This window comes from Drosophila miranda, chromosome XL (assembly GCF_003369915.1).
Source record: "Drosophila miranda strain MSH22 chromosome XL, D.miranda_PacBio2.1, whole genome shotgun sequence".
NCBI classification, from domain to species: Eukaryota; Metazoa; Arthropoda; class Insecta; order Diptera; family Drosophilidae; genus Drosophila; species Drosophila miranda.
The window spans coordinates 12,987,675-13,015,350 of NC_046673.1; the positions used below are offsets into that span (position 1 = coordinate 12,987,675).

Here is a 27,676-nt window from a genome sequence, read left to right on the forward strand (position 1 = left end):
GTTTTTCAGCAGCTATGGAAGTGGATAAAATTATACTTAAATTCCATCGTTTAGTGAGTTTTAAAGCTCAAGAGTTGGCAAGGATATAACACAGATACTACTATGTACAAATCCATTCACATAAATGACAAAAAGGAAAAAGGTTGTAGGACTGGATTCCCCTTACTTAAAACTTGCATTATACATCGAAAATCATTTTTAAAAATGAAAAAACCACGTTTTGGTCTCTGCGCCCTTTCATAATTTGATGATGAGCTTTCATTAATGGGTTGACAAGAGAGAACTTTCTTAGAATTTGTTATTCGTGTCGATACGGTGCCAACTTAGTTGGTATTCGGTCTGTGTAACCCCCGAATTATAATACTATGGATGATCCAGAGTTAGGTCGGCACTATGTGGATGTCCCCCCCCCCAACGTTTTCTTGATTTCCGATTGCTTATATGTACATATGTACTGTACGCGTAGCAGAACACTTTCCTATCCTCACGAGATAGGGACGTGCCGTGCCGATTTCTAGATCTCTAGATTATAAACAGCTGAGTGAAATCTTAGAATCCTTCATATTTGTATACAATAGATTATATATGTATGTACTTAAATATAAAGATATGCATATATATGTATATATTTTGTTATAATTTATTTAGAAGCCAAGAGTTTGGAAAGTTACTGTAGTACCCTTGCATTTCGGCAAACAGTAAAGTTTTCAAAAAGCCACAAAATCGTATCGAATCGAATATGACGATTCTTATCACCCTATGAAGCTATAAAGTACTTGCGTGAAACTATATTCAATTGCAGTGGGTTAGAAATTTGAATATCCTGCATCCGGTAATACCCTCGATCGTACATATATAAAGATAGAGATATAATTTTTGGTGTATTTTACACATAAATGTGTCTGCTGTATCGAAGTTAAGTGTAAACTAACGAAAAGTAACTTTCAAAGCTGTGCGAAACACATATATAAAATATTTGCATGTTAAAATTAACCGCCATTAAACCCCATAAATGGGTATATACCACACGTAATATATAGAAAATAAATTGCATGCTTTATTTAAACGCAAGTGAAATTCTTTTTGGCGGATGGATGGTCTCTAGGATACGGCATAGCCGCCCTCCAGCAGAATGTGATGGCCATTCACGAAGCTGGACTTGTTGCTCAGCAGGTAGCCAGTGGCGTCGACAACCTCCTGCACCTCACAGAACCTATTGAGCGGAATGTGGGCCAGCAGGGGTCCGCTCTTGCCGGGATCCGACCAATTGTCACGCCCCATTTTGGTCAGCACCACCGTGGGATTGACCGAATTGACTCGTATCCGACGTGGACCCAGCTCCAGGGCCAATGACTTGGTCAGCGAGTCGAGGGCCGCCTTGGTGGCACTGTACGCGGTATGACCGGCAAACGAGCGCGATGCCGCTATCGAGGAGACATTCACAATGGAGGCTCCATCGCGGAGCTTGGGCAGCAGGGCCTGGGTCACATTGAAGACGGCCTTGATGTTCACATTAAAGTGGCTGGAAGCAAACAATTAATGCAATTTTTATTCTTGACAGAGATCTCTTTACGCTCACGTATCAAAGTCCTGTTCGGTGAGCTCCTCGAATGGCTTGATGATGGCCACTCCGGCATTGTTCACCAGTCCGTCCAAGAGTGGCACCTTGGCCAGGGCCTCTCTCACCGGCTGCCACTCGGCCAGGTCCAGCTGCAGGGGCTGAATGTGCTTGGGATCAAAGGCAGCTAGCTCCTTGAGCTGTGCCTCGCTGCGGGCCACTGCTATGACCGTGGCTCCCGCGCCTGCCAGCTCTTTGACCAGTGCTTGGCCGATGCCCGCACCGGCGCCCGTCACCAAGATCACCTTGTTTTTGAGATCGGCCCACATGATGAACGTGTTGTTGATCTCTAGCTTCTAGTTGCGTTGCTGCGGAAAGTTTCGCTCTGTGTGTACGGAGATCGTATTAAGAACTGGAACTATTTGACACCTTATCGCTCTAATCTGCTGGCCAAAGCTCTGCCAAGACGAGAGCTTTGGATTGCGGTAGGGCGTTTAAGGTCGTTGAAAATAACTCAGAGATTCTCTCAGCAGCTTTAATCAACCAGACCGACCAGCTATAAAAAAGTATAAATAGAGCCGCCTTTTTCCGATAAGCGATATCTAAAGTTGTCTTCTACGCCAGGCGATACTTCTTAAAGTTTACCCTGGCTTGATCTACTAACACTAACACTATACAGTATATCCAGAGATGTGCCAGTTCATACACCGAACATGTCGCACACGAACTTTCTTGATTAGATCCCGGGGTCATCAAGCCCAGCTGGCTTATTCTCACTAAAATATGTGATTGTATGCTTTTCCCGTTTTCAAAGTTTATCAGAAGAATATACATAATATATTTCATACATATGCTTGAAGTATCAGGTCCCATCACGGCAGAGAAGACCCCGGCATTCCCAAAAGAAATCAAGACTCAAACCCTCGGCTAATGTCCAACTATGTATCAGTACAGTCTTTTAATTAAAGAAATTTTGTAAGGACAAGAGTTCGAGTAGAGTTCTAAAAATTATGAAACACCGTAGACGCCTTGGAGGAGATATTGGACACGCGCTCCGACTTGCTGAGAGTTGAGGGCAAGCGGATCCGAAGCCTGGTCATCCTTTGGCTCTGTGCGGGTCTTGCCGGAGCAGCATACCAAAGGCAGACTGAGCCTTAACGAGAAGTCGGCCATGACGACGGTCCAGCTGCGTCTCTCCGATGGCAATCCGCTTCAATCTGACCCACAAGGTGGGCGACCTCAACCGCTATATCCGCCTGGCACGGCCCCAGTACTCCAGCCGGAGATTCATGCAATGTGGTCGTCATCCAGCACATGAACGAGGATCCGCCCGAGCAGTCCTCCTCCGACATTTCTGATGTTACTTTGGACTAAAAATCAATACAGACAGTTAATAATGACAATGAATAGGATATGGTTAGCTAAAGAATTTGGGCAGATATCTTGTCTCACCTTGTTGATGGGACACTAAAACTTTTCTGGCCGCTTGCAGCAGTCGACCTCATCGTGGACATTGTCACAGTTGGTGGTACCACCGCAGACCAGAGCCCTCGATGGCAATGTCCAGAGTTAGCCAACAAGCTGACCTTTAGGCCATTTGCCAGCGAACGCTTGATCCTGTGACTTCTGCCTTCGATCTGGTAGAAGTTAAAGAAGGATTAGGATTATCCTCTACCGCACGCAGCCTCAGCTAATCTTACCCAGTAAATGCAATGCGAGATCGGCTCATAGTCCACGGCATGAATATTCTTCAGTACGAATATCTGGAGAGAGCGGCACAACACAGAGAACGGCAGCAAATATCGAAAGCACAGGGAACATAAAGTGGTGGAATAAGATGAATCCAACTATTAACAATTCACGTTCCCCATTCACCCGCTCGCGGGGTATTTTCGGATCCATGGGATCCTTCGTCTTTACCGACCAGCAGCAGCAGCAGCAGCCGGGGCTGCAGGTCCCCCCCGAAGGTTCCACCGACAAGAATGGACTCAATGCGATGCTCTTCCTAGGCCAAATCCACACCAGTCCTCTGCTGTCCCGCCCAATGGGTCCAATAGGTCACGCTCACCCCCCCACCTTCCCTCCGATGGGGGATTCAGATGGATTCAATGCTGTGCCACAGATGGCTTCGATGGGACCACCGCCCGTGTTGAGCTCCCTCTGGACAGGCGGCGCTTCTCCGGACAGCCGCGGAGACTACTACGACGACCTCCACGAAGAGTACTCCGACTGCCGCTACGAGGGCGACTACGAGGGCGACTACTCGATGCCCACCGAGGAGGACCAAGAGGAGTCGTGCTCCTGTCAGAGCCAGACCTGTCAGAGCCAGACCTGTCAGAGCCAGAGCGAGTTCAGCTCGATAGAGCGCACCGAGTCGGACTCGGAGTGGGAGGAGCTCTCCGACGGCCCTTCCCCCAGGGTCTCCCCGCTGGAGTCCCTCGGCGCAGTCGTGCTCTCCACAATGCAGCCGGAGCACCGTCAGCGCATGGTGGCCTTGTACCACCTCGTCTTGGAGACCGCTGTGGTCAAGGTCGTGCTGCTGGTACTGCAACTGCTGTGCTGCGCGGTGTTCTGGCTGGTCGAGAAGACCGTGGGCTTCAACGAAACCGTCGGCTCGAAGCGCCACCGATTGTGGAACAGCAAGTTCAAGCTGCGCACCATCCAGCGCCAGTTGCTGTGGCGCATGGCCAATGCCCGGGGTGTCTTTGCCGTGCTCATGACCACGCCCTGGCTGTTCTCCCTCAGACTCCTGGGATTCATCCTGTCGCTGGCGGCGCTCCTGAAGAAGACCGTCGAGCAGCTGGTGTTCCAGATACGCCTGCACCTCGTGCTCTAGGGGCAGCCATCGAGCAGAAAGCAGCAAGCAGTATCCAATCACACACTGACAGAAGACACACGGCCACACGATGACACTCCACCCCTCCCCTCAGAGATGTTTGCACTTCCATTTGGGCATCTATTTTCGTTGATGCTGGCATCGCAATACACGGAATCGTCTCTCCGTTTTTGGCCGCAATGAAAATAGATACATACCGAAATATTCGAAATTCAAAGTCAATTCCCACGAGAGAGCGAGACAGGCCTTCTTCTTTTGGTTAACGGCCTTTCTTTCTTCTACCTTTGGCATCGCCCACTCCACTCTCTTTATTTTTCTTGCATTAAATTGGCAATAATAAAAAAAAATAAAAATAAAAAAAAAATACCGGTAACGGCACGTTGGCACGTTCCTTTCGACGAAAATTTTGTGGTTTTTCTTCCTTGTGACCTGAATTTGATGTGATTTTTGTTATTCTTCTTCCTGACGTGAATTTGACGTTAAATGACATGTTAAATCGTTAAATATTTAATCGTTTTAAATATCGATATGCATTCAATCGATGAATCGATATTTTCAGCACATGCAACCTTGCTACCGGCAGCCGATTTCCAGTACTGGACACCGCTATCAACAAAGTTCTTTAATTCTTATTTAAATGAATTTTTGACAAAACAACAGCAAGAAATGGCGCAAACGAAATCCACAGGTAGTTAGCATGTCTCTCTGGTCTGATGAGCTCGTGAGGTGGCTCAAAGGGGGCCTAGCTGAGGCCACCGGACGGGTCGCAGGTTGCGGATAGCGAACGACCTACCTATATATGTACAGGTCATATACGTAGGTCAGCTGCGAATAATCGGACATCCCTAGGGAGAGTACCGAAAATAAGCAGCCCCGGACAGCCAGCGGGTGTTCGCGAAGTAGCAACACTGACGATGCGCTTGTGGTGCCGCCTCGCTCACACACTCCCCTATCCCTACACACTACCTACCCACATCCCAACCCCCCACATTCAGCTCACACCGGGCCGGACTAAGAGTGTTATTCGACCCGTGCCGAGAGTCAGCCTGGCTGGGGGCCCGGTATATAAAACTAGCCCAGTCGTTAACGGAGAGCTCAGGGACTTGGCAGCCCCCTGTTCTAAGTATGCCCTATCCGGGCAACGTGGATCTCTGCCCGGACGGACCGTACCCCTTCTCTGCAGCTCGTGGGAAAAGAATGGAAGAATTTAAAAACAAAAAAAATGAGTCTGGTACTCCCCAAATGCCAACAGGGAGCAATCCCAAACAGGGGAAGGCAGCGGCCCAAAGGCCTGGCCCGACCCGCAAATCAGCAGGGAAAACCTGCGCGGCGGAAGATGCTAGGGAGAGCCCAAAGGGGTCCCATCCCGGTGTCGGGGTGGGTGGTGAATTGGCTCCCAAAATCGATACCTTGGCAGAGTGGCTATGCAATCCTGCGGCTGCTCTGCCTGCTGGTAAAGTGGCGGGTGATGAGTCACCATCTACTAGTGTCCAAGCCAAATCTTTTACATATGCCGATAGAAGGAGTGCTGGCAATATACTCCGTCGGCAGAACGCAAGCCAGATGTCCAGCCCGACGGACAAATGGATAAAGAAGGTTGAGTGGGCCTCGAAGGTGCTGCCGAACTTTGGCAAGGAAGCACCGAAGAAGGAAGCCCCTCAGCCAAAAAGGCAGCGCTCACAAGAGACTCCGGGGCCGACACCGAAGCGCTCCAGAGTGCTGCCTAACACATCATTCGCGCAGATTGCCAGAGAAAGGACGCTGATTGGCGTCCTGGACAAAGGCAGCGCGGACTCCCGGATACCTAGAAACCAGTGGAAGTGGGTGGAAGCGGCACTGGCCGACCGCTGCTTCGAGCTGCTGGAAAAGCAGCCTGGACCCCCCCGTCTGCAAAGACATGGGCTGGTACCAGGGCTGCATAAAAATCGTAGCCTGTGAAGACGAGCGCTCCGTACAGCTGTACAAAGCAGCGGTAGCGCAAGTCGGGGAAGTCTACCCAGGGGCGAAGCTCGTCGCTGAAGACTGGAGCGAAGTGCCCAGTAGACCAAGGGCGAGAGTCTGGGTGCCCGCCTCCATGAAGAAGCCGGAGCGCATCCTAAAAATGTTGCAAAGATGCAACCCCCACCTCCCAACAGCAGATTGGAAGGTGGTCAAAGTTGAGACGACACAGGGCCCCACAAACCAGGCGGTGGTCGTCCTCAACAAAGAGTCGCTGGCCCCGATTGAGGCTGCCAAAGGCGAGCTCAATTTTGGGTTCAGCTCTGTGACCGTAAAGGTCTACAAGTCGGATGCGGCGGCCGAGGCACGTCCTGTCGACAAGCCAGTTGAGCAGGACGCGGCATCGGAGATCGAAGCACCCGACGATCACACAGAGATAGACCCAGAGGGCTACTCCACCGATGGCACGCTGAGATGCGACTTCGAGGCGATGTGTTGCCACGAGGAAGTCGAGGACGATCCGGATGCCGACATTACAGTGGTGGAGAACACTAAGGATGTCCTTGAGGCTCCTTCAGATCAATCTCCACCACTGTAAAGCAGCATCCGCTGCTCTTATACTCCGCCTCGAAGAGAGCGGAGCAGACGTAGCCCTGATCCAGGAACCTTGGATAGTGGGAGACAAGGTTTGTGGACTAGGGTCGAAGGAGTACAAGATAATTGTAGCTCAACATGAAGGTAAAACCCGCACCTGCATTCTCGCCAGAAAGCACCTTAATATCTTTCTGCTCCATAACTATAGCGATAGCGACAACACGGCGGCAAGCCTAGAGCTGAAAGGGACACATCTAAGGCTGATGTCGTCCTACATGGCCCATGAGGGAAACGATCCTTCCAACGACCTGGTTCGCAAACTAGCCAGCGACAGCGAGAGGTCGGACATAGACCAATTAATAGGTTGCGATGCCAACGCTCACCACACTCAATGGGGGAGCTCGAACACAAATGTAAGGGGTGAGTCACTTTTCAGCTTCATCCTCAACTCAAATCTATTTATTTGTAATCGGGGCAACGACCCCACTTTTATAATTAAAAATCGACAGGAGGTTATTGACATCACCCTAGTGTCTTCCAACCTGTTAGACATAGTCAAGAGTTGGCAAGTCCTTGATGACCACTCTTTCTCTGACCACAGATACATCGAGACCACACTATCCCTCGAGTGTCCGAAACCTAAGGACTATATTAATCCCAGGAAAGCCAACTGGGAAAAGTATAGCTCAGCCCTGGAGGACTTACTTCCCTCCAAAGCACCATCATGCCCTGACACAAAAGACGACCTAGATCGCCTAGTGAACAGGTTCACAGAGGCATGCAACAAAGCCTTCGCGGCAGCGTGCCCCTCTAGCAAACCTAGGGGGAAAAAGAAACCCCCCTGGTGGTCAAAACAAATAGACATCCTACGTAAAAGCTGCAGGACCCTCTTCAACAGGGCCAAAAGCGCGAACGAGGAGAGCCACTGGGCAGACTACAAAATCAGTCTGTCACTATATAAAAAGGAAAACAAGGAAAGCAAAAAGGGCCTCTTGGCAAAAATTTTGCTCGGAAATTGAGGAAACGTCAGAGGCCGCAAGGCTTCGCAAGATTCTCTCAAAAACTAACCCCTCGGTAGGGTATCTTAAAAGGAATGACGGCACGTGGACTAACTCCAGTGAGGAGTCCCTGCATATTCTACTAGACACACATTTTCCAGGGTGCACAACCATCGAGACGGCACATCTTCCAGGAGAGGGACCGGTAACCTCGATGGATCACATCCTCACAAAACGTAACATAAGCTGGGCCGGGGATACGGCCATCAACTGGCTACAAGGTATCTTCAGGAAGATACTGGCTGTGGGTACAATCCCGCGAACATGGCTTAAGGCAAAGATAGTCTTCATTCCCAAAGCTGGGAAAGCCTCGCACTCAGCTGCAAAAGACTTTAGACCAATCAGCCTATCGTCCTTCCTCCTCAAAACCTTTGAGAGACTCGTCGGGCTGCAACTGAGGACAACTATACACCCTCAGTTGCTGTCAGGCGCACAGCATGCCTACCGGAAAGGAAAATCCACGGAAACGGCTCTTCATGAAGTGATCTCAGCGGTAGAGAAATCTCTGCATCACTCATAGCCTTTCTCGATATTGAGGGAGCTTTCAACAACGTTGTACCGGGCGCCATTACAGAAGCCCTGACTGACCTGGGGGTGGACCGTCACTTGGTGATGCTCATTGATCAATTGCTCACATGCAGGACGGTGACATCATCGATGGGATCGTCCGACCAGTCAAGGTATGTCAACAGAGGCACCCCGCAAGGTGGTGTCCTGTCTCCTCTTCTGTGGAACATAGCAGTCAACAAGATTCTATTTGACCTAGAAGGGGGGGGCTGCAATGTCGTGGCCTATGCGGACGACGTTGCGATTATCTTCTCGGGGAAATACCCCCAAACACTGTGCGACTTAATGTCCACAAAGCTAGCGCAACTGTCGGATTGGACAGAATCGCGCGGTCTGGGAGTAAATCCCTCAAAAACGGAACTCGTACTATTCACAAATAAATACAAGGTCCCGCCCCTCAACCCTCCAATACTACAAGGATGCAGGCTCTCCTTTAGCGACAGTGCCAGTTACTTAGGGTTGGTAATTGACAAGAAGCTTAGCTGGAACCTGAATGTCAAAGACAGAGTGAAGAAGGCAATGACTGCACTCTACACATGCAAAAAAGCTATTGGGCTAAGATGGGGTATGATCCCAAGCATAGTCCAATGGATATATCAAGCTATAGTTAGACCAATACTACTCTACGGAGTTACGGTGTGGTGGCCGGCCCTATCAAAAAGGGCGATCACCAAGCAACTGGGCAAAGTCCAGCGGACTGCCGCCCTATGCATCAGCGGAGCTCTTCGCACCACCCCAAATGATGCGCTAAATGCCATCCTATGCCTACAGAGCCTTGACCTCGCAGGAAAGGAACGGGCAGAAGCAGCAGCAATACGTCTAAGAGACTCAGATCAATGGGTGACACAGTGCATAGGTCACTCAGCCATATTAAATAATAGCAGTACCGTCCCCTCAAAAACAGACTACCAAGTTCCAAGAGAGTACACAGACACTCCCTTCGACACAATCATCCCTCACAGAGACGAATGGCTCGAGGGACTCCCAGGCCCAGATGGGGCCATAAACATCTTCACAGATGGATCAAAGCTGGACGACAGAGTCGGAGGGGGAATCTACTCTGAACAGCTAAGCATAAGGCATTCCTTCAGACTCCCAGATCATTGCAGTGTCTTTTAAGCGGAAGTCATAGCAATCAGGGAGGCTCTAGACTGCCTACAAGCGGCTGCCGTCACGGCAACCAAGCTAAACATTTATAGCGACAGCCAGGCTGCGATCAAATCGCTAAGCGCGATTTCCTCGAACTCGGCCACCGTGGCAGACTGCCGCAAATCTCTGCACGAGATGGCTCAGCAATTTGCTATTAGCCTGATTTGGGTCCCGGGCCACCGGGACATCGAGGGCAACTGTATAGCGGACGAGCTGGCCAGATCTGGCACTACAATCCCCCTTCTCCAAGACAAGGAGGATATCTGTATGCCAATGGCCACCTGTAAGCTCATTATAAGGGAGCAATACAAGCGACTAAACAACGATATGTGGCAAACAGTGCCACGATGTCGCACAACTCGGCAAACATGGCCGACCATGGACATGAAGCGCACCTCCGAGCTCCTCAAGTTAAGCAGGAAAAGGTGCAGCGTAGTCCCACGTTCCCTCACGGGACACTGGCTAATAGGCACCCACGCTAACAGGCTGGGGGCCCCACATAACGATTTTTGTCGCAGCTGTAGAGACGAGGAAGAGGAGGAGACAGTGGAACATCTGTTCTGCTCCTGCCCAGCTCTCAGCAGAAGAAGGCTACAGCACCTGGGCTCAGCCTTTCTACACGACATCTCAGAGATGTCCAAACTATGTCCCAGGAGGATAGCGAACTTTGTGAGAGCATCTGGATGGGATAATTGCTGACAGGAAGTCTCACAACGCAGGAAGGAAATGATCCTATGCGGTATCACAACGGGCCGAAACCGGCCTAAGTGTGACGGGTTCCGAGCGAGCCCGGCAGCCGCCTCAACCTAACCTAACCTAACCTAACATGTCTTCCCAAGCTTCTAGAAAAAACTTAACAGCATTCCATATGTTTAGCAGCTAAGCGCCCCAGGCTGGACAACAGGCCGGCAAATATGCAAGAAGACGATGGTAAGTGAATTTGAACAGCCCTAGCATGATGGTAATTAATTTTCACTCTTTTCCACCATGCAGAGACGCCATCCGTGTTCAATCCGAAGTATCGCGTGTGTCCCTACCTGGACACGATCAACCGCAATCTGTTGGACTTTGATTTCGAGAAGCTTTGCTCCGTTTCGCTGACGCGGATTAATGGTAGCCAGTGGCGTCGACAACCTCCTGCACCTCACAGAACCTATTGAGCGGAATGTGGGCCAGCAGGGGTCCGCTCTTGCCGGGATCCGACCAATTGTCACGCCCCATTTTGGTCAGCACCACTCCGGCATTGTTCACCAGTCCGTCCAAGAGTGGCACCTTGGCCAGGGCCTCTCTCACCGGCTGCCACTCGGCCAGGTCCAGCTGCAGGGGCTGAATGTGCTTGGGATCAAAGGCAGCTAGCTCCTTGAGCTGTGCCTCGCTGCGGGCCACTGCTATGACCGTGGCTCCCGCGCCTGCCAGCTCTTTGACCAGTGCTTGGCCGATGCCCGCACCGGCGCCCGTCACCAAGATCACCTTGTTTTTGAGATCGGCCCACATGATGAACGTGTTGTTGATCTCTAGCTTCTAGTTGCGTTGCTGCGGAAAGTTTCGCTCTGTGTGTACGGAGATCGTATTAAGAACTGGAACTATTTGACACCTTATCGCTCTAATCTGCTGGCCAAAGCTCTGCCAAGACGAGAGCTTTGGATTGCGGTAGGGCGTTTAAGGTCGTTGAAAATAACTCAGAGATTCTCTCAGCAGCTTTAATCAACCAGACCGACCAGCTATAAAAATGTATAAATAGAGCCGCCTTTTTCCGATAAGCGATATCTAAAGTTGTCTTCTACGCCAGGCGATACTTCTTAAAGTTTACCCTGGCTTGATCTACTAACACTAACCCCTAACCATACAGTATATCCAGAGATGTGCCAGTTCATACACCGAACATGTCGCACACGAACTTTCTTGATTAGATCCCCGGGTTATCAAGCCCAGCTGGCTTTTTCTCACTAAAATATGTGATTGTATGCTTTTCCCGTTTTCAAAGTTTATCAGAAGAATATACATAATATATTTCATACATATGCTTGAAGTATCAGGTCCCATCACGGCAGAGAAGACCCCGGCATTCCCAAAAGAAATCAAGACTCAAACCCTCGGCTAATGTCCAACTATGTATCAGTAGTCTTTTAATTAAAGAAATTTTGTAAGGACAAGAGTTCGAGTAGAGTTCTAAAAATTATGAGACACCGTAGACGCCTTGGAGGAGATATTGGACACGCGCTCCGACTTGCTGAGAGTTGAGGGCAAGCGGATCCGAAGCCTGGTCATCCTTTGGCTCTGTGCGGGTCTTGCCGGAGCAGCATACCAAAGGCAGACTGAGCCTTAACGAGAAGTCGGCCATGACGACGGTCCAGCTGCGTCTCTCCGATGGCAATCCGCTTCAATCTGACCCACAAGGTGGGCGACCTCAACCGCTATATCCGCCTGGCACGGCCCCAGTACTCCAGCCGGAGATTCATGCAATGTGGTCGTCATCCAGCACATGAACGAGGATCCGCCCGAGCAGTCCTCCTCCGACATTTCTGATGTTTCTTTGGACTAAAAATCAATACAGACAGTTAATAATGACAATGAATAGGATATGGTTAGCTAAAGAATTTGGGCAGATATCTTGTCTCACCTTGTTGATGGGACACTAAAACTTTTCTGGCCGCTTGCAGCAGTCGACCTCATCGTGGACATTGTCACAGTTGGTGGTACCACCGCAGACCAGAGCCCTCGATGGCAATGTCCAGAGTTAGCCAACAAGCTGACCTTTAGGCCATTTGCCAGCGAACGCTTGATCCTGTGACTTCTGCCTTCGATCTGGTAGAAGTTAAAGAAGGATTAGGATTATCCTCTACCGCACGCAGCCTCAGCTAATCTTACCCAGTAAATCCAATGCGAGATCGGCTCATAGTCCACGGCATGAATATTCTTCAGTACGAATATCTGGAGAGAGCGGCACAACACAGAGAACGGCAGCAAATATCGAAAGCACAGGGAACATAAAGTGGTGGAATAAGATGAATCCAACTATTAACAATCCACGTTCCCCATTCACCCGCTCGCGGGGTATTTTCGGATCCATGGGATCCTTCGTCTTTACCGACCAGCAGCAGCAGCAGCAGCCGGGGCTGCAGGTCCCCCCCGAAGGTTCCGCCGACAGGAATGGACTCAATGCGATGCCCTTCCTAGGCCAAATCCACACCAGTCCTCTGCTGTCCCGCCCAATGGGTCCAATAGGTCACGCTCACCCCCCCACCTTCCCTCCGATGGGGGATTCAGATGGATTCAATGCTGTGCCACAGATGGCTTCGATGGGACCACCGCCCGTGTTGAGCTCCCTCTGGACAGGCGGCGCTTCTCCGGACAGCCGCGGAGACTACTACGACGACCTCTACGAAGAGTACTCCGACTGCCGCTACGAGGGCGACTACTCGATGCCCACCGAGGAGGACCAAGAGGAGGAGTCGTGCTCCTGTCAGAGCCAGAGCGAGTTCAGCTCGATAGAGCGCACCGAGTCGGACTCGGAGTGGGAGGAGCTCTCCGACGGCCCTTCCCCCAGGGTCTCCCCGCTGGAGTCCCTCGGCGCAGTCGTGCTCTCCACAATGCAGCCGGAGCACCGTCAGCGCATGGTGGCCTTGTACCACCTCGTCTTGGAGACCGATGTGGTCAAGGTCGTGCTGCTGGTACTGCAACTGCTGTGCTGCGCGGTGTTCTGGCTGGTCGAGAAGACCGTGGGCTTCAACGAAACCGTCGGCTCGAAGCGCCACCGATTGTGGAACAGCAAGTTCAAGCTGCGCACCATCCAGCGCCAGTTGCTGTGGCGCATGGCCAATGCCCGGGGTGTCTTTGCCGTTCTCATGACCACGCCCTGGCTGTTCTCCCTCAGACTCCTGGGATTCATCCTGTCGCTGGCGGCGCTCCTGAAGAAGACCGTCGAGCAGCTGGTGTTCCAGATACGCCTGCACCTCGTGCTCTAGGGGCAGCCATCGAGCAGAAAGCAGCACGCAGTATCCAATCACACACTGACAGAAGACACACGGCCACACGATGACACTCCACCCCTCCCCTCAGAGATGTTTGCACTTCCATTTGGGCATCTATTTTCGTTGATGCTGGCATCGCAATACACGGAATCGTCTCTCCGTTTTTGGCCGCAATGAAAATAGATACATACCGAAATATTCGAAATTCAAAGTCAATTCCCACGAGAGAGCGAGACAGGCCTTCTTCTTTTGGTTTACGGCCTTTCTTTCTTCTGCCTTTGGCATCGCCCACTCCACTCTCTTTATTTTTCTTGCATTAAATTGGCAATAAAAAAAAATAAAAAAAAAAAAAAAAAAATACCGGTAACGGCACGTTGGCACGTTCCTTTCGACGAAAATTTTGTGGTTTTTCTTCCTTGTGACCTGAATTTGATGTGATTTTTGTTATTCTTCTTCCTGACGTGAATTTGACGTTAAATGACATGTTAAGTCGTTAAATATTTAATCGTTTTAAATATCGATATGCATTCAATCGATGAATCGATATTTTCAGCACATGCAACCTTGCTACCGGCAGCCGATTTCCAGTACTGGACACCGCTATCAACAAAGTTCTTTAATTCTTATTTGACAAAACAACGGCAAGAAATGGCGCAAACGAAATCCACAGGTAGTTAACATGTCTTCCCAAGCTTCTAGAAAAAACTTAACAGCATTCCATATGTTTAGCAGCTAAGCGCCCCAGGCTGGACAACAGGCCGGCAAATATGCAAGAAGACGATGGTAAGTGAATCATTTTCACTCTTTTCCACCATGCAGAGACGCCATCCGTGTTCAATCCGAAGTATCGCGTGTGTCCCTACCTGGACACGATCAACCGCAATCTGTTGGACTTTGATTTCGAGAAGCTTTGCTCCGTTTCGCTGACGCGGATTAATGGTAGCCAGTGGCGTCGACAACCTCCTGCACCTCACAGAACCTATTGAGCGGAATGTGGGCCAGCAGGGGTCCGCTCTTGCCGGGATCCGACCAATTGTCACGCCCCATTTTGGTCAGCACCACTCCGGCATTGTTCACCAGTCCGTCCAAGAGTGGCACCTTGGCCAGGGCCTCTCTCACCGGCTGCCACTCGGCCAGGTCCAGCTGCAGGGGCTGAATGTGCTTGGGATCAAAGGCAGCTAGCTCCTTGAGCTGTGCCTCACTGCGGGCCACTGCTATGACCGTGGCTCCCGCGCCTGCCAGCTCTTTGACCAGTGCTTGGCCGATGCCCGCACCGGCGCCCGTCACCAAGATCACCTTGTTTTTGAGATCGGCCCACATGATGAACGTGTTGTTGATCTCTAGCTTCTAGTTGCGTTGCTGCGGAAAGTTTCGCTCTGTGTGTACGGAGATCGTATTAAGAACTGGAACTATTTGACACCTTATCGCTCTAATCTGCTGGCCAAAGCTCTGCCAAGACGAGAGCTTTGGATTGCGGTAGGGCGTTTAAGGTCGTTGAAAATAACTCAGAGATTCTCTCAGCAGCTTTAATCAACCAGACCGACCAGCTATAAAAATGTATAAATAGAGCCGCCTTTTTCCGATAAGCGATATCTAAAGTTGTCTTCTACGCCAGGCGATACTTCTTAAAGTTTACCCTGGCTTGATCTACTAACACTAACCCCTAACCATACAGTATATCCAGAGATGTGCCAGTTCATACACCGAACATGTCGCACACGAACTTTCTTGATTAGATCCCCGGGTTATCAAGCCCAGCTGGCTTTTTCTCACTAAAATATGTGATTGTATGCTTTTCCCGTTTTCAAAGTTTATCAGAAGAATATACATAATATATTTCATACATATGCTTGAAGTATCAGGTCCCATCACGGCAGAGAAGACCCCGGCATTCCCAAAAGAAATCAAGACTCAAACCCTCGGCTAATGTCCAACTATGTATCAGTACAGTCTTTTAATTAAAGAAATTTTGTAAGGACAAGAGTTCGAGTAGAGTTCTAAAAATTATGAAACACCGTAGACGCCTTGGAGGAGATATTGGACACGCGCTCCGACTTGCTGAGAGTTGAGGGCAAGCGGATCCGAAGCCTGGTCATCCTTTGGCTCTGTGCGGGTCTTGCCGGAGCAGCATACCAAAGGCAGACTGAGCCTTAACGAGAAGTCGGCCATGACGACGGTCCAGCTGCGTCTCTCCGATGGCAATCCGCTTCAATCTGACCCACAAGGTGGGCGACCTCAACCGCTATATCCGCCTGGCACGGCCCCAGTACTCCAGCCGGAGATTCATGCAATGTGGTCGTCATCCAGCACATGAACGAGGATCCGCCCGAGCAGTCCTCCTCCGACATTTCTGATGTTACTTTGGACTAAAAATCAATACAGACAGTTAATAATGACAATGAATAGGATATGGTTAGCTAAAGAATTTGGGCAGATATCTTGTCTCACCTTGTTGATGGGACACTAAAACTTTTCTGGCCGCTTGCAGCAGTCGACCTCATCGTGGACATTGTCACAGTTGGTGGTACCACCGCAGACCAGAGCCCTCGATAGCAATGTCCAGAGTTAGCCAACAAGCTGACCTTTAGGCCATTTGCCAGCGAACGCTTGATCCTGTGACTTCTGCCTTCGATCTGGTAGAAGTTAAAGAAGGATTAGGATTATCCTCTACCGCACGCAGCCTCAGCTAATCTTACCCAGTAAATCCAATGCGAGATCGGCTCATAGTCCACGGCATGAATATTCTTCAGTACGAATATCTGGAGAGAGCGGCACAACACAGAGAACGGCAGCAAATATCGAAAGCACAGGGAACATAAAGTGGTGGAATAAGATGAATCCAACTATTAACAATCCACGTTCCCCATTCACCCGCTCGCGGGGTATTTTCGGATCCATGGGATCCTTCGTCTTTACCGACCAGCAGCAGCAGCAGCAGCCGGGGCTGCAGGTCCCCCCGAAGGTTCCGCCGACAAGAATGGACTCAATGCGATGCTCTTCCTAGGCCAAATCCACACCAGTCCTCTGCTGTCCCGCCCAATGGGTCCAATAGGTCACGCTCACCCCCCACCTTCCCTCCGATGGGGGATTCAGATGGATTCAATGCTGTGCCACAGATGGCTTCGATGGGACCACCGCCCGTGTTGAGCTCCCTCTGGACAGGCGGCGCTTCTCCGGACAGCCGCGGAGACTACTTCGACGACCTCCACGAAGAGTACTCCGACTGCCGCTACGAGGGCGACTACGAGGGCGACTACTCGATGCCCACCGAGGAGGACCAAGAGGAGTCGTGCTCCTGTCAGAGCCAGACCTGTCAGAGCCAGACCTGTCAGAGCCAGAGCGAGTTCAGCTCGATAGAGCGCACCGAGTCGGACTCGGAGTGGGAGGAGCTCTCCGACGGCCCTTCCCCCAGGGTCTCCCCGCTGGAGTCCCTCGGCGCAGTCGTGCTCTCCACAATGCAGCCGGAGCACCGTCAGCGCATGGTGGCCTTGTACCACCTCGTCTTGGAGACCGCTGTGGTCAAGGTCGTGCTGCTGGTACTGCAACTGCTGTGCTGCGCGGTGTTCTGGCTGGTCGAGAAGACCGTGGGCTTCAACGAAACCGTCGGCTCGAAGCGCCACCGATTGTGGAACAGCAAGTTCAAGCTGCGCACCATCCAGCGCCAGTTGCTGTGGCGCATGGCCAATGCCCGGGGTGTCTTTGCCGTTCTCATGACCACGCCCTGGCTGTTCTCCCTCAGACTCCTGGGATTCATCCTGTCGCTGGCGGCGCTCCTGAAGAAGACCGTCGAGCAGCTGGTGTTCCAGATACGCCTGCACCTCGTGCTCTAGGGGCAGCCATCGAGCAGAAAGCAGCAAGCAGTATCCAATCACACACTGACAGAAGACACACGGCCACACGATGACACTCCACCCCTCCCCTCAGAGATGTTTGCACTTCCATTTGGGCATCTATTTTCGTTGATGCTGGCATCGCAATACACGGAATCGTCTCTCCGTTTTTGGCCGCAATGAAAATAGATACATACCGAAATATTCGAAATTCAAAGTCAATTCCCACGAGAGAGCGAGACAGGCCTTCTTCTTTTGGTTTACGGCCTTTCTTTCTTCTGCCTTTGGCATCGCCCACTCCACTCTCTTTATTTTTCTTGCATTAAATTGGCAATAATAAAAAAAAAAAAAAAATACCGGTAACGGCACGTTGGCACGTTCCTTTCGACGAAAATTTTGTGGTTTTTCTTCCTTGTGACCTGAATTTGATGTGATTTTTGTTATTCTTCTTCCTGACGTGAATTTGACGTTAAATGACATGTTAAATCGTTAAATATTTAATCCTTTTAAATATCGATATGCATTCAATCGATGAATCGATATTTTCAGCACATGCAACCTTGCTACCGGCAGCCGATTTCCAGTACTGGACACCGCTATCAACAAAGTTCTTTAATTCTTATTTAAATGAATTTTTGACAAAACAACGGCAAGAAATGGCGCAAACGAAATCCACAGGTAGTTAACATGTCTTCCCAAGCTTCTAGAAAAAACTTAACAGCATTCCATATGTTTAGCAGCTAAGCGCCCCAGGCTGGACAACAGGCCGGCAAATATGCAAGAAGACGATGGTAAGTGAATTTGAACAGCCCTAGCATGATGGCAAATCATTTTCACTCTTTTCCACCATGCAGAGACGCCATCCGTGTTCAATCCGAAGTATCGCGTGTGTCCCTACCTGGACACGATCAACCGCAATCTGTTGGACTTTGATTTCGAGAAGCTTTGCTCCGTTTCGCTGACGCGGATTAATGGTAGCCAGTGGCGTCGACAACCTCCTGCACCTCACAGAACCTATTGAGCGGAATGTGGGCCAGCAGGGGTCCGCTCTTGCCGGGATCCGACCAATTGTCACGCCCCATTTTGGTCAGCACCACCGTGGGATTGACCGAATTGACTCGTATCCGACGTGGACCCAGCTCCAGGGCCAATGACTTGGTCAGCGAGTCGAGGGCCGCCTTGGTGGCACTGTACGCGGTATGACCGGCAAACGAGCGCGATGCCGCTATCGAGGAGACATTCACAATGGAGGCTCCATCGCGGAGCTTGGGCAGCAGGGCCTGGGTCACATTGAAGACGGCCTTGATGTTCACATTAAAGTGGCTGGAAGCAAACAATTAATGCAATTTTTATTCTTGACAGAGATCTCTTTACGCTCACGTATCAAAGTCCTGTTCGGTGAGCTCCTCGAATGGCTTGATGATGGCCACTCCGGCATTGTTCACCAGTCCGTCCAAGAGTGGCACCTTGGCCAGGGCCTCTCTCACCGGCTGCCACTCGGCCAGGTCCAGCTGCAGGGGCTGAATGTGCTTGGGATCAAAGGCAGCTAGCTCCTTGAGCTGTGCCTCGCTGCGGGCCACTGCTATGACCGTGGCTCCCGCGCCTGCCAGCTCTTTGACCAGTGCTTGGCCGATGCCCGCACCGGCGCCCGTCACCAAGATCACCTTGTTTTTGAGATCGGCCCACATGATGAACGTGTTGTTGATCTCTAGCTTCTAGTTGCGTTGCTGCGGAAACTTTCGCTCTGTGTGTACGGAGATCGTATTAAGAACTGGAACTATTTGACACCTTATCGCTCTAATCTGCTGGCCAAAGCTCTGCCAAGACGAGAGCTTTGGATTGCGGTAGGGCGTTTAAAGTCGTTGAAAATAACTCAGAGATTCTCTCAGCAGCTTTAATCAACCAGACCGACCAGCTATAAAAATGTATAAATAGAGCCGCCTTTTTCCGATAAGCGATATCTAAAGTTGTCTTCTACGCCAGGCGATACTTCTTAAAGTTTACCCTGGCTTGATCTACTAACACTAACCCCTAACCATACAGTATATCCAGAGATGTGCCAGTTCATACACCGAACATGTCGCACACGAACTTTCTTGATTAGATCCCCGGGTTATCAAGCCCAGCTGGCTTTTTCTCACTAAAATATGTGATTGTATGCTTTTCCCGTTTTCAAAGTTTATCAGAAGAATATACATAATATATTTCATACATATGCTTGAAGTATCAGGTCCCATCACGGCAGAGAAGACCCCGGCATTCCCAAAAGAAATCAAGACTCAAACCCTCGGCTAATGTCCAACTATGTATCAGTACAGTCTTTTAATTAAAGAAATTTTGTAAGGACAAGAGTTCGAGTAGAGTTCTAAAAATTATGAAACACCGTAGACGCCTTGGAGGAGATATTGGACACGCGCTCCGACTTGCTGAGAGTTGAGGGCAAGCGGATCCGAAGCCTGGTCATCCTTTGGCTCTGTGCGGGTCTTGCCGGAGCAGCATACCAAAGGCAGACTGAGCCTTAACGAGAAGTCGGCCATGACGACGGTCCAGCTGCGTCTCTCCGATGGCAATCCGCTTCAATCTGACCCACAAGGTGGGCGACCTCAACCGCTATATCCGCCTGGCACGGCCCCAGTACTCCAGCCGGAGATTCATGCAATGTGGTCGTCATCCAGCACATGAACGAGGATCCGCCCGAGCAGTCCTCCTCCGACATTTCTGATGTTACTTTGGACTAAAAATCAATACAGACAGTTAATAATGACAATGAATAGGATATGGTTAGCTAAAGAATTTGGGCAGATATCTTGTCTCACCTTGTTGATGGGACACTAAAACTTTTCTGGCCGCTTGCAGCAGTCGACCTCATCGTGGACATTGTCACAGTTGGTGGTACCACCGCAGACCAGAGCCCTCGATGGCAATGTCCAGAGTTAGCCAACAAGCTGACCTTTAGGCCATTTGCCAGCGAACGCTTGATCCTGTGACTTCTGCCTTCGATCTGGTAGAAGTTAAAGAAGGATTAGGATTATCCTCTACCGCACGCAGCCTCAGCTAATCTTACCCAGTAAATGCAATGCGAGATCGGCTCATAGTCCACGGCATGAATATTCTTCAGTACGAATATCTGGAGAGAGCGGCACAACACAGAGAACGGCAGCAAATATCGAAAGCACAGGGAACATAAAGTGGTGGAATAAGATGAATCCAACTATTAACAATCCACGTTCCCCATTCACCCGCTCGCGGGGTATTTTCGGATCCATGGGATCCTTCGTCTTTACCGACCAGCAGCAGCAGCAGCAGCCGGGGCTGCAGGTCCCCCCGAAGGTTCCACCGACAAGAATGGACTCAATGCGATGCTCTTCCTAGGCCAAATCCACACCAGTCCTCTGCTGTCCCGCCCAATGGGTCCAATAGGTCACGCTCACCCCCCCACCTTCCCTCCGATGGGGGATTCAGATGGATTCAATGCTGTGCCACAGATGGCTTCGATGGGACCACCGCCCGTGTTGAGCTCCCTCTGGACAGGCGGCGCTTCTCCGGACAGCCGCGGAGACTACTACGACGACCTCCACGAAGAGTACTCCGACTGCCGCTACGAGGGCGACTACGAGGGCGACTACTCGATGCCCACCGAGGAGGACCAAGAGGAGTCGTGCTCCTGTCAGAGCCAGACCTGTCAGAGCCAGACCTGTCAGAGCCAGAGCGAGTTCAGCTCGATAGAGCGCACCGAGTCGGACTCGGAGTGGGAGGAGCTCTCCGACGGCCCTTCCCCCAGGGTCTCCCCGCTGGAGTCCCTCGGCGCAGTCGTGCTCTCCACAATGCAGCCGGAGCACCGTCAGCGCATGGTGGCCTTGTACCACCTCGTCTTGGAGACCGCTGTGGTCAAGGTCGTGCTGCTGGTACTGCAACTGCTGTGCTGCGCGGTGTTCTGGCTGGTCGAGAAGACCGTGGGCTTCAACGAAACCGTCGGCTCGAAGCGCCACCGATTGTGGAACAGCAAGTTCAAGCTGCGCACCATCCAGCGCCAGTTGCTGTGGCGCATGGCCAATGCCCGGGGTGTCTTTGCCGTTCTCATGACCACGCCCTGGCTGTTCTCCCTCAGACTCCTGGGATTCATCCTGTCGCTGGCGGCGCTCCTGAAGAAGACCGTCGAGCAGCTGGTGTTCCAGATACGCCTGCACCTCGTGCTCTAGGGGCAGCCATCGAGCAGAAAGCAGCAAGCAGTATCCAATCACACACTGACAGAAGACACACGGCCACACGATGACACTCCACCCCTCCCCTCAGAGATGTTTGCACTTCCATTTGGGCATCTATTTTCGTTGATGCTGGCATCGCAATACACGGAATCGTCTCTCCGTTTTTGGCCGCAATGAAAATAGATACATACCGAAATATTCGAAATTCAAAGTCAATTCCCACGAGAGAGCGAGACAGGCCTTCTTCTTTTGGTTTACGGCCTTTCTTTCTTCTGCCTTTGGCATCGACAACTCCACTCTCTTTATTTTTCTTGCATTAATTTGGCAATAATAAAAAAAAAAAAAAAATACCGGTAACGGCACGTTGGCACGTTCCTTTCGACGAAAATTTTGTGGTTTTTCTTCCTTGTGACCTGAATTTGATGTGATTTTTGTTATTCTTCTTCCTGACGTGAATTTGACGTTAAATGACATGTTAAATCGTTAAATATTTAATCCTTTTAAATATCGATATGCATTCAATCGATGAATCGATATTTTCAGCACATGCAACCTTGCTACCGGCAGCCGATTTCCAGTACTGGACACCGCTATCAACAAAGTTCTTGAATTCATATTTAAATGAATTTTTGACAAAACAACGGCAAGAAATGGCGCAAACGAACTCCACAGGTAGTTAACATGTCTTCCCAAGCTTCTAGAAAAAACTTAACAGCATTCCATATGTTTAGCAGCTAAGCGCCCCAGGCTGGACAACAGGCCGGCAAATATGCAAGAAGACGATGGTAAGTGAATTTGAACAGCCCTAGCATGATGGTAAATCATTTTCACTCTTTTCCACCATGCAGAGACGCCATCCGTGTTCAATCCGAAGTATCGCGTGTGTCCCTACCTGGACACGATCAACCGCAATCTGTTGGACTTTGATTTCGAGAAGCTTTGCTCCGTTTCGCTGACGCGGATTAATGTGTACGCTTGCTTGGTGTGCGGCAAGTATTTCCAGGGACGCGGCACTAACACGCACGCCTATACGCATTCGGTGGGCGAGGCGCATCATGTGTTCCTCAATCTCCACACACTGAGATTCTACTGCCTGCCGGACAACTACGAGATCATCGACTCGTCGCTGGACGACATCAAATACGTGCTAAACCCGACCTTCACCAAGCAGGAAATAAGCAAACTCGACTTCGTCCTGCCGAAGCAGTCGCGCACCGTCGACGGCATCCTCTATCTGCCCGGCGTCGTCGGTCTGAACAACATCAAAGCCAACGACTACTGTAACGTGGTGCTACACGCCCTCTCGCACGTGGGCCCCCTGCGGGACTACTTCCTGCGCGAGCAGAGCTACGCAAAGATCAAGCGGCCGCCGGGCGACTCGATGTTCACCCTGGTGCAGCGCTTCGGCGAGCTGATGCGAAAAATGTGGAATCCGCGCAACTTCAAGGCTCACGTCTCGCCGCACGAAATGCTGCAGGCGGTGGTGCTATGGTCGAGTAAGCGCTTTCAAATAACAGAGCAGGGCGATCCCATTGACTTTCTCTCCTGGTTCCTCAACACCCTCCATCGCGCCCTCAAGGGCAACAAGCAACCCAACTCCTCCATTCTGTATAACATCTTCCTTGGCGAAATGCAGATATTTACGCGCAAAATGCCGCCCGTAGAGCTGGACGACGCAGCCAAGGAGAAACTGCTCGCCACCGAGGAGTACCAGGATCAGGTGGAGCACACAAACTTTATCTATCTCACCTGCGACCTGCCGCCGCCACCTCTGTTCACCGACGAGTTCCGCGAGAACATCATTCCGCAAGTGAATCTCTACCAGCTGCTGGGCAAGTTCAATGGCAGTGCCGAGAAAGAGTACAAAACCTACAAGGACAACTTCATGAAACGCTTCGAGATCACCCGATTGCCGCAGTTCATTATCTTGTACATTAAGCGGTTCACCAAGAACACGTTCTTCTTGGAGAAGAATCCCACCATTGTCAATTTTCCCATCAAGTGAGTATCGCTGGCGATTTCGTGGAGTATTTGCTCACCTCTGCCCCTCTTCCCGCCAGGAACGTGGACTTTGGTGACATTCTGGGCATGCGCCAGAGGGACAAGGATGTCAAGGATACCAAATACAATCTGGTGGCGAATATTGTCCACGACGGTGACCCCAAGAAGGGCACTTATCGCGCCCACATTCTGCACAAGGCAAACGGGCAGTGGTACGAGATGCAGGACTTGCATGTCACCGAAATCCTACCCCAGATGATCACCCTCACCGAGTCCTACATTCAGATCTACGAGCGCAGTTCGGATCCCTCATGATCCAAGCGCTCATGGTCCCTTTCTAGTTTATTTTTTGTACTGAAAATACCTCCATACCACGAGCTATAATACAAGCTATAGTCCAGACAGACCAGACTATAATAAACCCTTGTATTTCTATTCGATTTATGATTCAACTCCCTATGCTCCGCCTTTCTATCTTTCCTTGTGGCTGCTGTTTTCAGCTGTTCCATCAGATGGTAAGCCGTGCGCATGCCTGGGCTCCCCCACAATTCCCAAGGGGTGAAGGGAAGGGGGTACTGGCCCTGGGATTGAGCGCAAGGAAAAAAAATCGATGTTATTGCCAGTCGGTTGCCAGAGTGTTTGAAAGCAAGATGTCCGAATTGCAGCAGCAGCAGAACAGCTACGAGCAAGAGTGCCAGCGGGCGGAGCTGCTGGGCCTGCAGGCGCCAGACAAGGACGAGTTTGATCGTAGACTCCAAGCCCGCCTCGAGCAGGAGCAGGCCGACCACGATGCAGCCGAGGCAGTGGTAAGTCCCTGAACTCTCCTCTCCACGAACGCTTGACGACATCCTACGGTTTCTTTGCCCGCCCAAAGCTGTTGGAGCAACAAGGCGAAGCGCTCAGAGATGTCGGCGGCAAGCTGGGCGAACTGAATAGCATTTTGTCCAGCACGCAGCAGAGACTGAACCGATTTAAGCAGACGGCCTGCGGCAGCCTCACCAACATCTTTGCCCGACCCAGCTCCGGGTCCGTAGATCTGTCTGCAGCAGCAGCAGAAGCAGCAGAGGGAGCCGCGTCCCAGGAAGAGCGTGCCCCTGTCCAAGAGCAGCCCCGGCACCCACCCACGGCGGCCGAGGTCAGTGCCGCCAAGGCCGCCAAGCAGCAGCGCATAGACTCGGATCTGGACAAACTGGACGCGCTAATCAACAAGGCGGATAACGCCCACATAGCCATGGGCGAGCAGACGAAGCAGATGCGACGCTTGGCCAAGTGAGGCCTGGAATCGAGGAATCAAAGACTCAAGGTTTGAATGGGGTTACTTTCTTTATTATGTACGAAATTCGTTTTGGTCTATAATCAATACATCAGATCTTCGGCATATCTCTCCCTCCGTCTGCTAGCCTTGATCCTGGCCAGCCTTTGTCCTCTCTTTCTTTGGATGAATGAGTTTCTATATGAGTTCCGCTTATAACTGAAGCTGATGTTCAGATTACCCAAAAGCGTTTTCAATCACATGCAGGCAGGCGGACAGTGCGGGGTGTGCTTCAGAGCTCTCATTCGGATGGATCTGCCCTCAAGCCCGTTCGTCGCCCGCTTCTAATCCTCGTTCATATCCTCCATCGTTTACCTCTACTACTCGCATTATATCATATTCAAAGTTTACAGAAGTTTTTTGTCTATATAAAAGATAAATCTCGTTGTAAAATATAGGAAAAATAGAATTAATTTTATAAAATATATTCCAAACATATTCAACAATCGTTTAAGTTTTTATCCATTCAGATACTATTTGTGACTTGCAATTTTGTTTGTCATTTTTTTGGATTTGATTTTTTCTCAAAACATTATTTGAATCATTTTTTAATGGTTTTTATTTTAATTAAACTAGCAAAAATATTATTTTCTCTTGTTTTCCAAAAACTCATTAAATGAATTAATGTGTGTATTTATTTTCTTAACTTAATTGTTTTGAATTTTACTTTGTGGTTTTCCACCATATATACAATTTTGATGCATAGTACAGTGCGTTTCACGGCGTTAGGAGGCATGAATGGACATGCACTCCAACCAAAAACAAAACCAAATATCTATCCAGGAATCACAGCCACTGGTCGCATGGCCATGAAACGCACTGTACTACAACTGGACTAGCATTACTTCCACCTCCACTACTTCCTTTAGCTAATACTTGTTGAGAAAAATGTTTGTAAAGATTAAATAAATGCGTCAAATATTACAAATTAAATGAAATTCTTATTAAAACTAACACAAAGAACAAAAGTGAGAGTAACATAAGCTCTGCTCTGCACTCTGTCTGAAGAGAGGATACGAGAATTAGTTTGAGGAAGAGGCGACGCTCAGGTTCGGCTGCAACTCTGCCAAGCGCTGGCGGCCAGACTCCTTCTTGGCCGCATTCAGGCGCGACTCTAGCAGCCAATTAAGCAGACGCTGGCGGTTGGACTCTCCATTGAGCACGCTCGGCAGGGATATGGCACGTCTGATACTTGGGCTGCGCCTTCGGCCGAACGTTACGCTGCCTGGATTCGACTGTTCGTCATCGCTGTCGCTACTGTATGCGCTTGGAAGCTTCGCACGAGCCACGTAAATGCCGCCCGGCTGAGCCTCGTCCTCGTATATGAAGTACGTAAGGACGAGATTTTCTTCCATCGCACTGCGGCGCCACTCCATGGGTTGGTACTCGGCGTTGCAGTCGAGGCGCTGGCGCAGCTCCATGAACATTTTGGGAGAGATTTCAAACTGGGAGACATCCTGGTGGGCCTGCCAGCGCTGCAGGATATCCGGCGGCTCCTCCTGGCAGTCTTCGTAGATGCCGTAACTGAGCTTGATGGCATAGTAGCCGCGCAGCACGGGCGCCTTCCCATTGATGCGCCGCAGCACTCTCAGCTGCGGCTCCACCACTCGGATGAGCATATACTGCTTTTGCTGCGACGTGGGAGAGGCGTACAGAACGGCGCGGCTGCCCGTGAGGTTTATTGATGGCAACACATGGGGCCACAGGCTGTTGAGCAGGCGCAACACCAGCTCCGTCATGGTGGAAAACTGGAAGAAGTGACGGATGGCCGGCGGCAGTCCGTCTGATTTCTGAGCTGACGGCAGCCAGCGAACGGTATCGGCCCACAGTCTGGCCGCTTCTCCATTGAAGATGGCCATGCCCAGGAAACGCATGCAGCGCTGGCAATGCAAGTGCTCGCCACGTCTCACAATTTTGGCCAGATTGACCATCCGTATGATCACGTTGTTGAGGCCGTAGAAGAGGTCTTTCTCGCCCGGCAACAGGCTGTGTGGCCTGTCCTGTCCATGTCCATGTCCATGGTCGTGGCCGTGGCCGTGGCAAAAGAACTCATTCGGATCCACAATGCAATTGGGAAACTCACGAAGGCGCGTGTAGATGCGCCGCGGGGCGACCTCTGCCTGGCAGCCAACGCATTGGATCGCCAGGGATTCATTCTCGCAGCAGCTAAGGAGCAGCGGCTGCATGGGCACCCTTACCGTGCGTTTGTCGAGGACAGCGACGGCTATTCTGTTGAAACTAAAGCGAAAGCTCATGTTTTTGCCGCTCAAGAGGAAGCCGGACAGGCTGCTGAGGTCCATGTCGAACTCGTTTACCCGCATGATCTCGGTGTCTATGGATTTCCCTGTTCCACGGTCGGCATCATCAATGTAGATTCGCTGCTCCAGGATGATGACGCGCATGTTGCTGGCGTCATTGCGATGGAGCTGGATATACACTTGGCCGCAGTTTAGGTAGGGACGAATCTCGATGAGTACGCCCGCTAACATTTCGATCCTGTTTATTTGTTATATTATATTTGGACGTCTTGGCGGTAAGGTAAAAAAAAGGAACGATTTCCGCGAAATATTGGCTAAACCGACCCTAAGAAATATACCAAAATATACCGTCTCATTTTAAAAATATACCGTAATCATACCGACTAATTCAACTGACTA

The 27,676-nt window shown here is 50.6% G+C and overlaps 6 protein-coding genes, 3 long non-coding RNA genes and 1 other non-coding gene across 16 annotated transcripts; 2 read left to right on the forward strand and 8 right to left on the reverse strand.

The window, feature by feature from the left end:
- Positions 1 to 1,035: 1,035 nt before the first annotated feature.
- Positions 1,036 to 2,096, reverse strand: LOC117185984 (L-xylulose reductase). Its single transcript, XM_033386004.1, has 2 exons — positions 1,580 to 2,096; positions 1,036 to 1,522 (listed from the first exon to the last, which is right to left on the reverse strand). Exons 1-2 carry the CDS (start codon positions 1,885 to 1,887, stop codon positions 1,102 to 1,104), a joined length of 729 nt encoding a protein of 242 aa, XP_033241895.1. The 5' UTR covers positions 1,888 to 2,096; the 3' UTR covers positions 1,036 to 1,101.
- Positions 2,097 to 2,486: 390 nt separating this feature from the next.
- On the reverse strand, positions 2,487 to 3,530 carry LOC117185985. The gene is made up of 3 exons (XR_004471170.1): positions 3,259 to 3,530; positions 3,011 to 3,195; positions 2,487 to 2,928 (listed from the first exon to the last, which is right to left on the reverse strand). It is a non-coding gene; the product is annotated as an uncharacterized LOC117185985 (long non-coding RNA).
- A 1,437-nt stretch (positions 3,531 to 4,967) lies between these two features.
- On the forward strand, positions 4,968 to 24,142 carry LOC108153278 (U4/U6.U5 tri-snRNP-associated protein 2). 6 transcript variants are annotated; one of them, XM_033396539.1, is made up of 10 exons: positions 4,977 to 5,082; positions 10,577 to 10,630; positions 14,225 to 14,341; positions 14,401 to 14,454; positions 18,051 to 18,179; positions 18,239 to 18,292; positions 22,250 to 22,378; positions 22,438 to 22,491; positions 22,555 to 23,707; positions 23,767 to 24,142. In XM_033396539.1, the coding sequence occupies exons 1-10, from the start codon at positions 5,061 to 5,063 to the stop codon at positions 24,020 to 24,022; spliced, it is 2,022 nt and encodes a 673-aa protein (XP_033252430.1). In that variant the 5' UTR covers positions 4,977 to 5,060; the 3' UTR covers positions 24,023 to 24,142. The 6 variants fall into 6 exon arrangements, with proteins under 6 accessions (XP_033252638.1, XP_033252604.1, XP_033252430.1 ...); XM_033396669.1 differs by having other exon boundaries at positions 22,441 to 22,491; XM_033396638.1 differs by having other exon boundaries at positions 18,242 to 18,292.
- LOC117192346 (L-xylulose reductase-like) lies at positions 10,676 to 11,438 on the reverse strand. Its single transcript, XM_033397008.1, has one exon. It carries the CDS (start codon positions 11,192 to 11,194, stop codon positions 10,808 to 10,810), a length of 387 nt encoding a protein of 128 aa, XP_033252899.1. The 5' UTR covers positions 11,195 to 11,438; the 3' UTR covers positions 10,676 to 10,807.
- Positions 11,799 to 13,342, reverse strand: LOC117192601. The gene is made up of 3 exons (XR_004474392.1): positions 12,569 to 13,342; positions 12,321 to 12,505; positions 11,799 to 12,238 (listed from the first exon to the last, which is right to left on the reverse strand). It is a non-coding gene; the product is annotated as an uncharacterized LOC117192601 (long non-coding RNA).
- LOC117185914 (L-xylulose reductase-like) lies at positions 14,479 to 19,254 on the reverse strand. The gene is made up of 3 exons (XM_033396953.1): positions 18,882 to 19,254; positions 18,596 to 18,824; positions 14,479 to 14,730 (listed from the first exon to the last, which is right to left on the reverse strand). The coding sequence occupies exons 1-3, from the start codon at positions 19,187 to 19,189 to the stop codon at positions 14,605 to 14,607; spliced, it is 663 nt and encodes a 220-aa protein (XP_033252844.1). The 5' UTR covers positions 19,190 to 19,254; the 3' UTR covers positions 14,479 to 14,604.
- On the reverse strand, positions 15,596 to 16,626 carry LOC117192524. The gene is made up of 3 exons (XR_004474370.1): positions 16,368 to 16,626; positions 16,120 to 16,304; positions 15,596 to 16,037 (listed from the first exon to the last, which is right to left on the reverse strand). It is a non-coding gene; the product is annotated as an uncharacterized LOC117192524 (long non-coding RNA).
- LOC108153314 lies at positions 19,794 to 20,824 on the reverse strand. Its single transcript, XR_004474377.1, has 3 exons — positions 20,566 to 20,824; positions 20,318 to 20,502; positions 19,794 to 20,235 (listed from the first exon to the last, which is right to left on the reverse strand). It is a non-coding gene; the product is annotated as an uncharacterized LOC108153314 (transcript).
- LOC108153299 lies at positions 24,127 to 25,947 on the forward strand. 2 transcript variants are annotated; one of them, XM_017283203.2, is made up of 3 exons: positions 24,127 to 24,513; positions 24,582 to 25,010; positions 25,108 to 25,947. In XM_017283203.2, the coding sequence occupies exons 1-2, from the start codon at positions 24,151 to 24,153 to the stop codon at positions 24,978 to 24,980; spliced, it is 762 nt and encodes a 253-aa protein (XP_017138692.1). In that variant the 5' UTR covers positions 24,127 to 24,150; the 3' UTR covers positions 24,981 to 25,010; positions 25,108 to 25,947. The 2 variants fall into 2 exon arrangements, with proteins under 2 accessions (XP_017138692.1, XP_017138682.1); XM_017283193.2 differs by having other exon boundaries at positions 24,582 to 25,947.
- On the reverse strand, positions 25,602 to 27,623 carry LOC108153261. The gene has a single exon (XM_017283126.2). It carries the CDS (start codon positions 27,506 to 27,508, stop codon positions 26,042 to 26,044), a length of 1,467 nt encoding a protein of 488 aa, XP_017138615.1. The 5' UTR covers positions 27,509 to 27,623; the 3' UTR covers positions 25,602 to 26,041.
- Positions 27,624 to 27,676: the final 53 nt, after the last annotated feature.

Coding starts and splice junctions, on each gene's coding strand:
- LOC117192346 (XM_033397008.1), bottom strand. CDS start 11,194: ATGTGGGCCGATCTCAAAAACAAGGTGATCTTGGTGACGGGCGCCGGT.
- LOC108153261 (XM_017283126.2), bottom strand. CDS start 27,508: ATGTTAGCGGGCGTACTCATCGAGATTCGTCCCTACCTAAACTGCGGC.
- LOC117185914 (XM_033396953.1), bottom strand. CDS start 19,189: ATGTGGGCCGATCTCAAAAACAAGGTGATCTTGGTGACGGGCGCCGGT. Junction 18,825..18,881: donor ACCGAACAGGACTTTGATAC/GTGAGCGTAAAG, acceptor GTTTGCTTCCAG/CCACTTTAATGTGAACATCA. Junction 14,731..18,595: donor ATTCGGTCAATCCCACGGTG/GTGCTGACCAAA, acceptor AATGCCGGAGTG/GTGCTGACCAAAATGGGGCG.
- LOC117185984 (XM_033386004.1), bottom strand. CDS start 1,887: ATGTGGGCCGATCTCAAAAACAAGGTGATCTTGGTGACGGGCGCCGGT. Junction 1,523..1,579: donor ACCGAACAGGACTTTGATAC/GTGAGCGTAAAG, acceptor GTTTGCTTCCAG/CCACTTTAATGTGAACATCA.
- LOC108153278 (XM_033396539.1), top strand. CDS start 5,061: ATGGCGCAAACGAAATCCACAG. Junction 10,631..14,224: donor AAATATGCAAGAAGACGATG/GTAAGTGAATTT, acceptor CGATATTTTCAG/CACATGCAACCTTGCTACCG. Junction 22,492..22,554: donor AAATATGCAAGAAGACGATG/GTAAGTGAATTT, acceptor TCCACCATGCAG/AGACGCCATCCGTGTTCAAT.
- LOC108153299 (XM_017283193.2), top strand. CDS start 24,151: ATGATTCAACTCCCTATGCTCCGCCTTTCTATCTTTCCTTGTGGCTGC. Junction 24,514..24,581: donor ACGATGCAGCCGAGGCAGTG/GTAAGTCCCTGA, acceptor GCCCGCCCAAAG/CTGTTGGAGCAACAAGGCGA.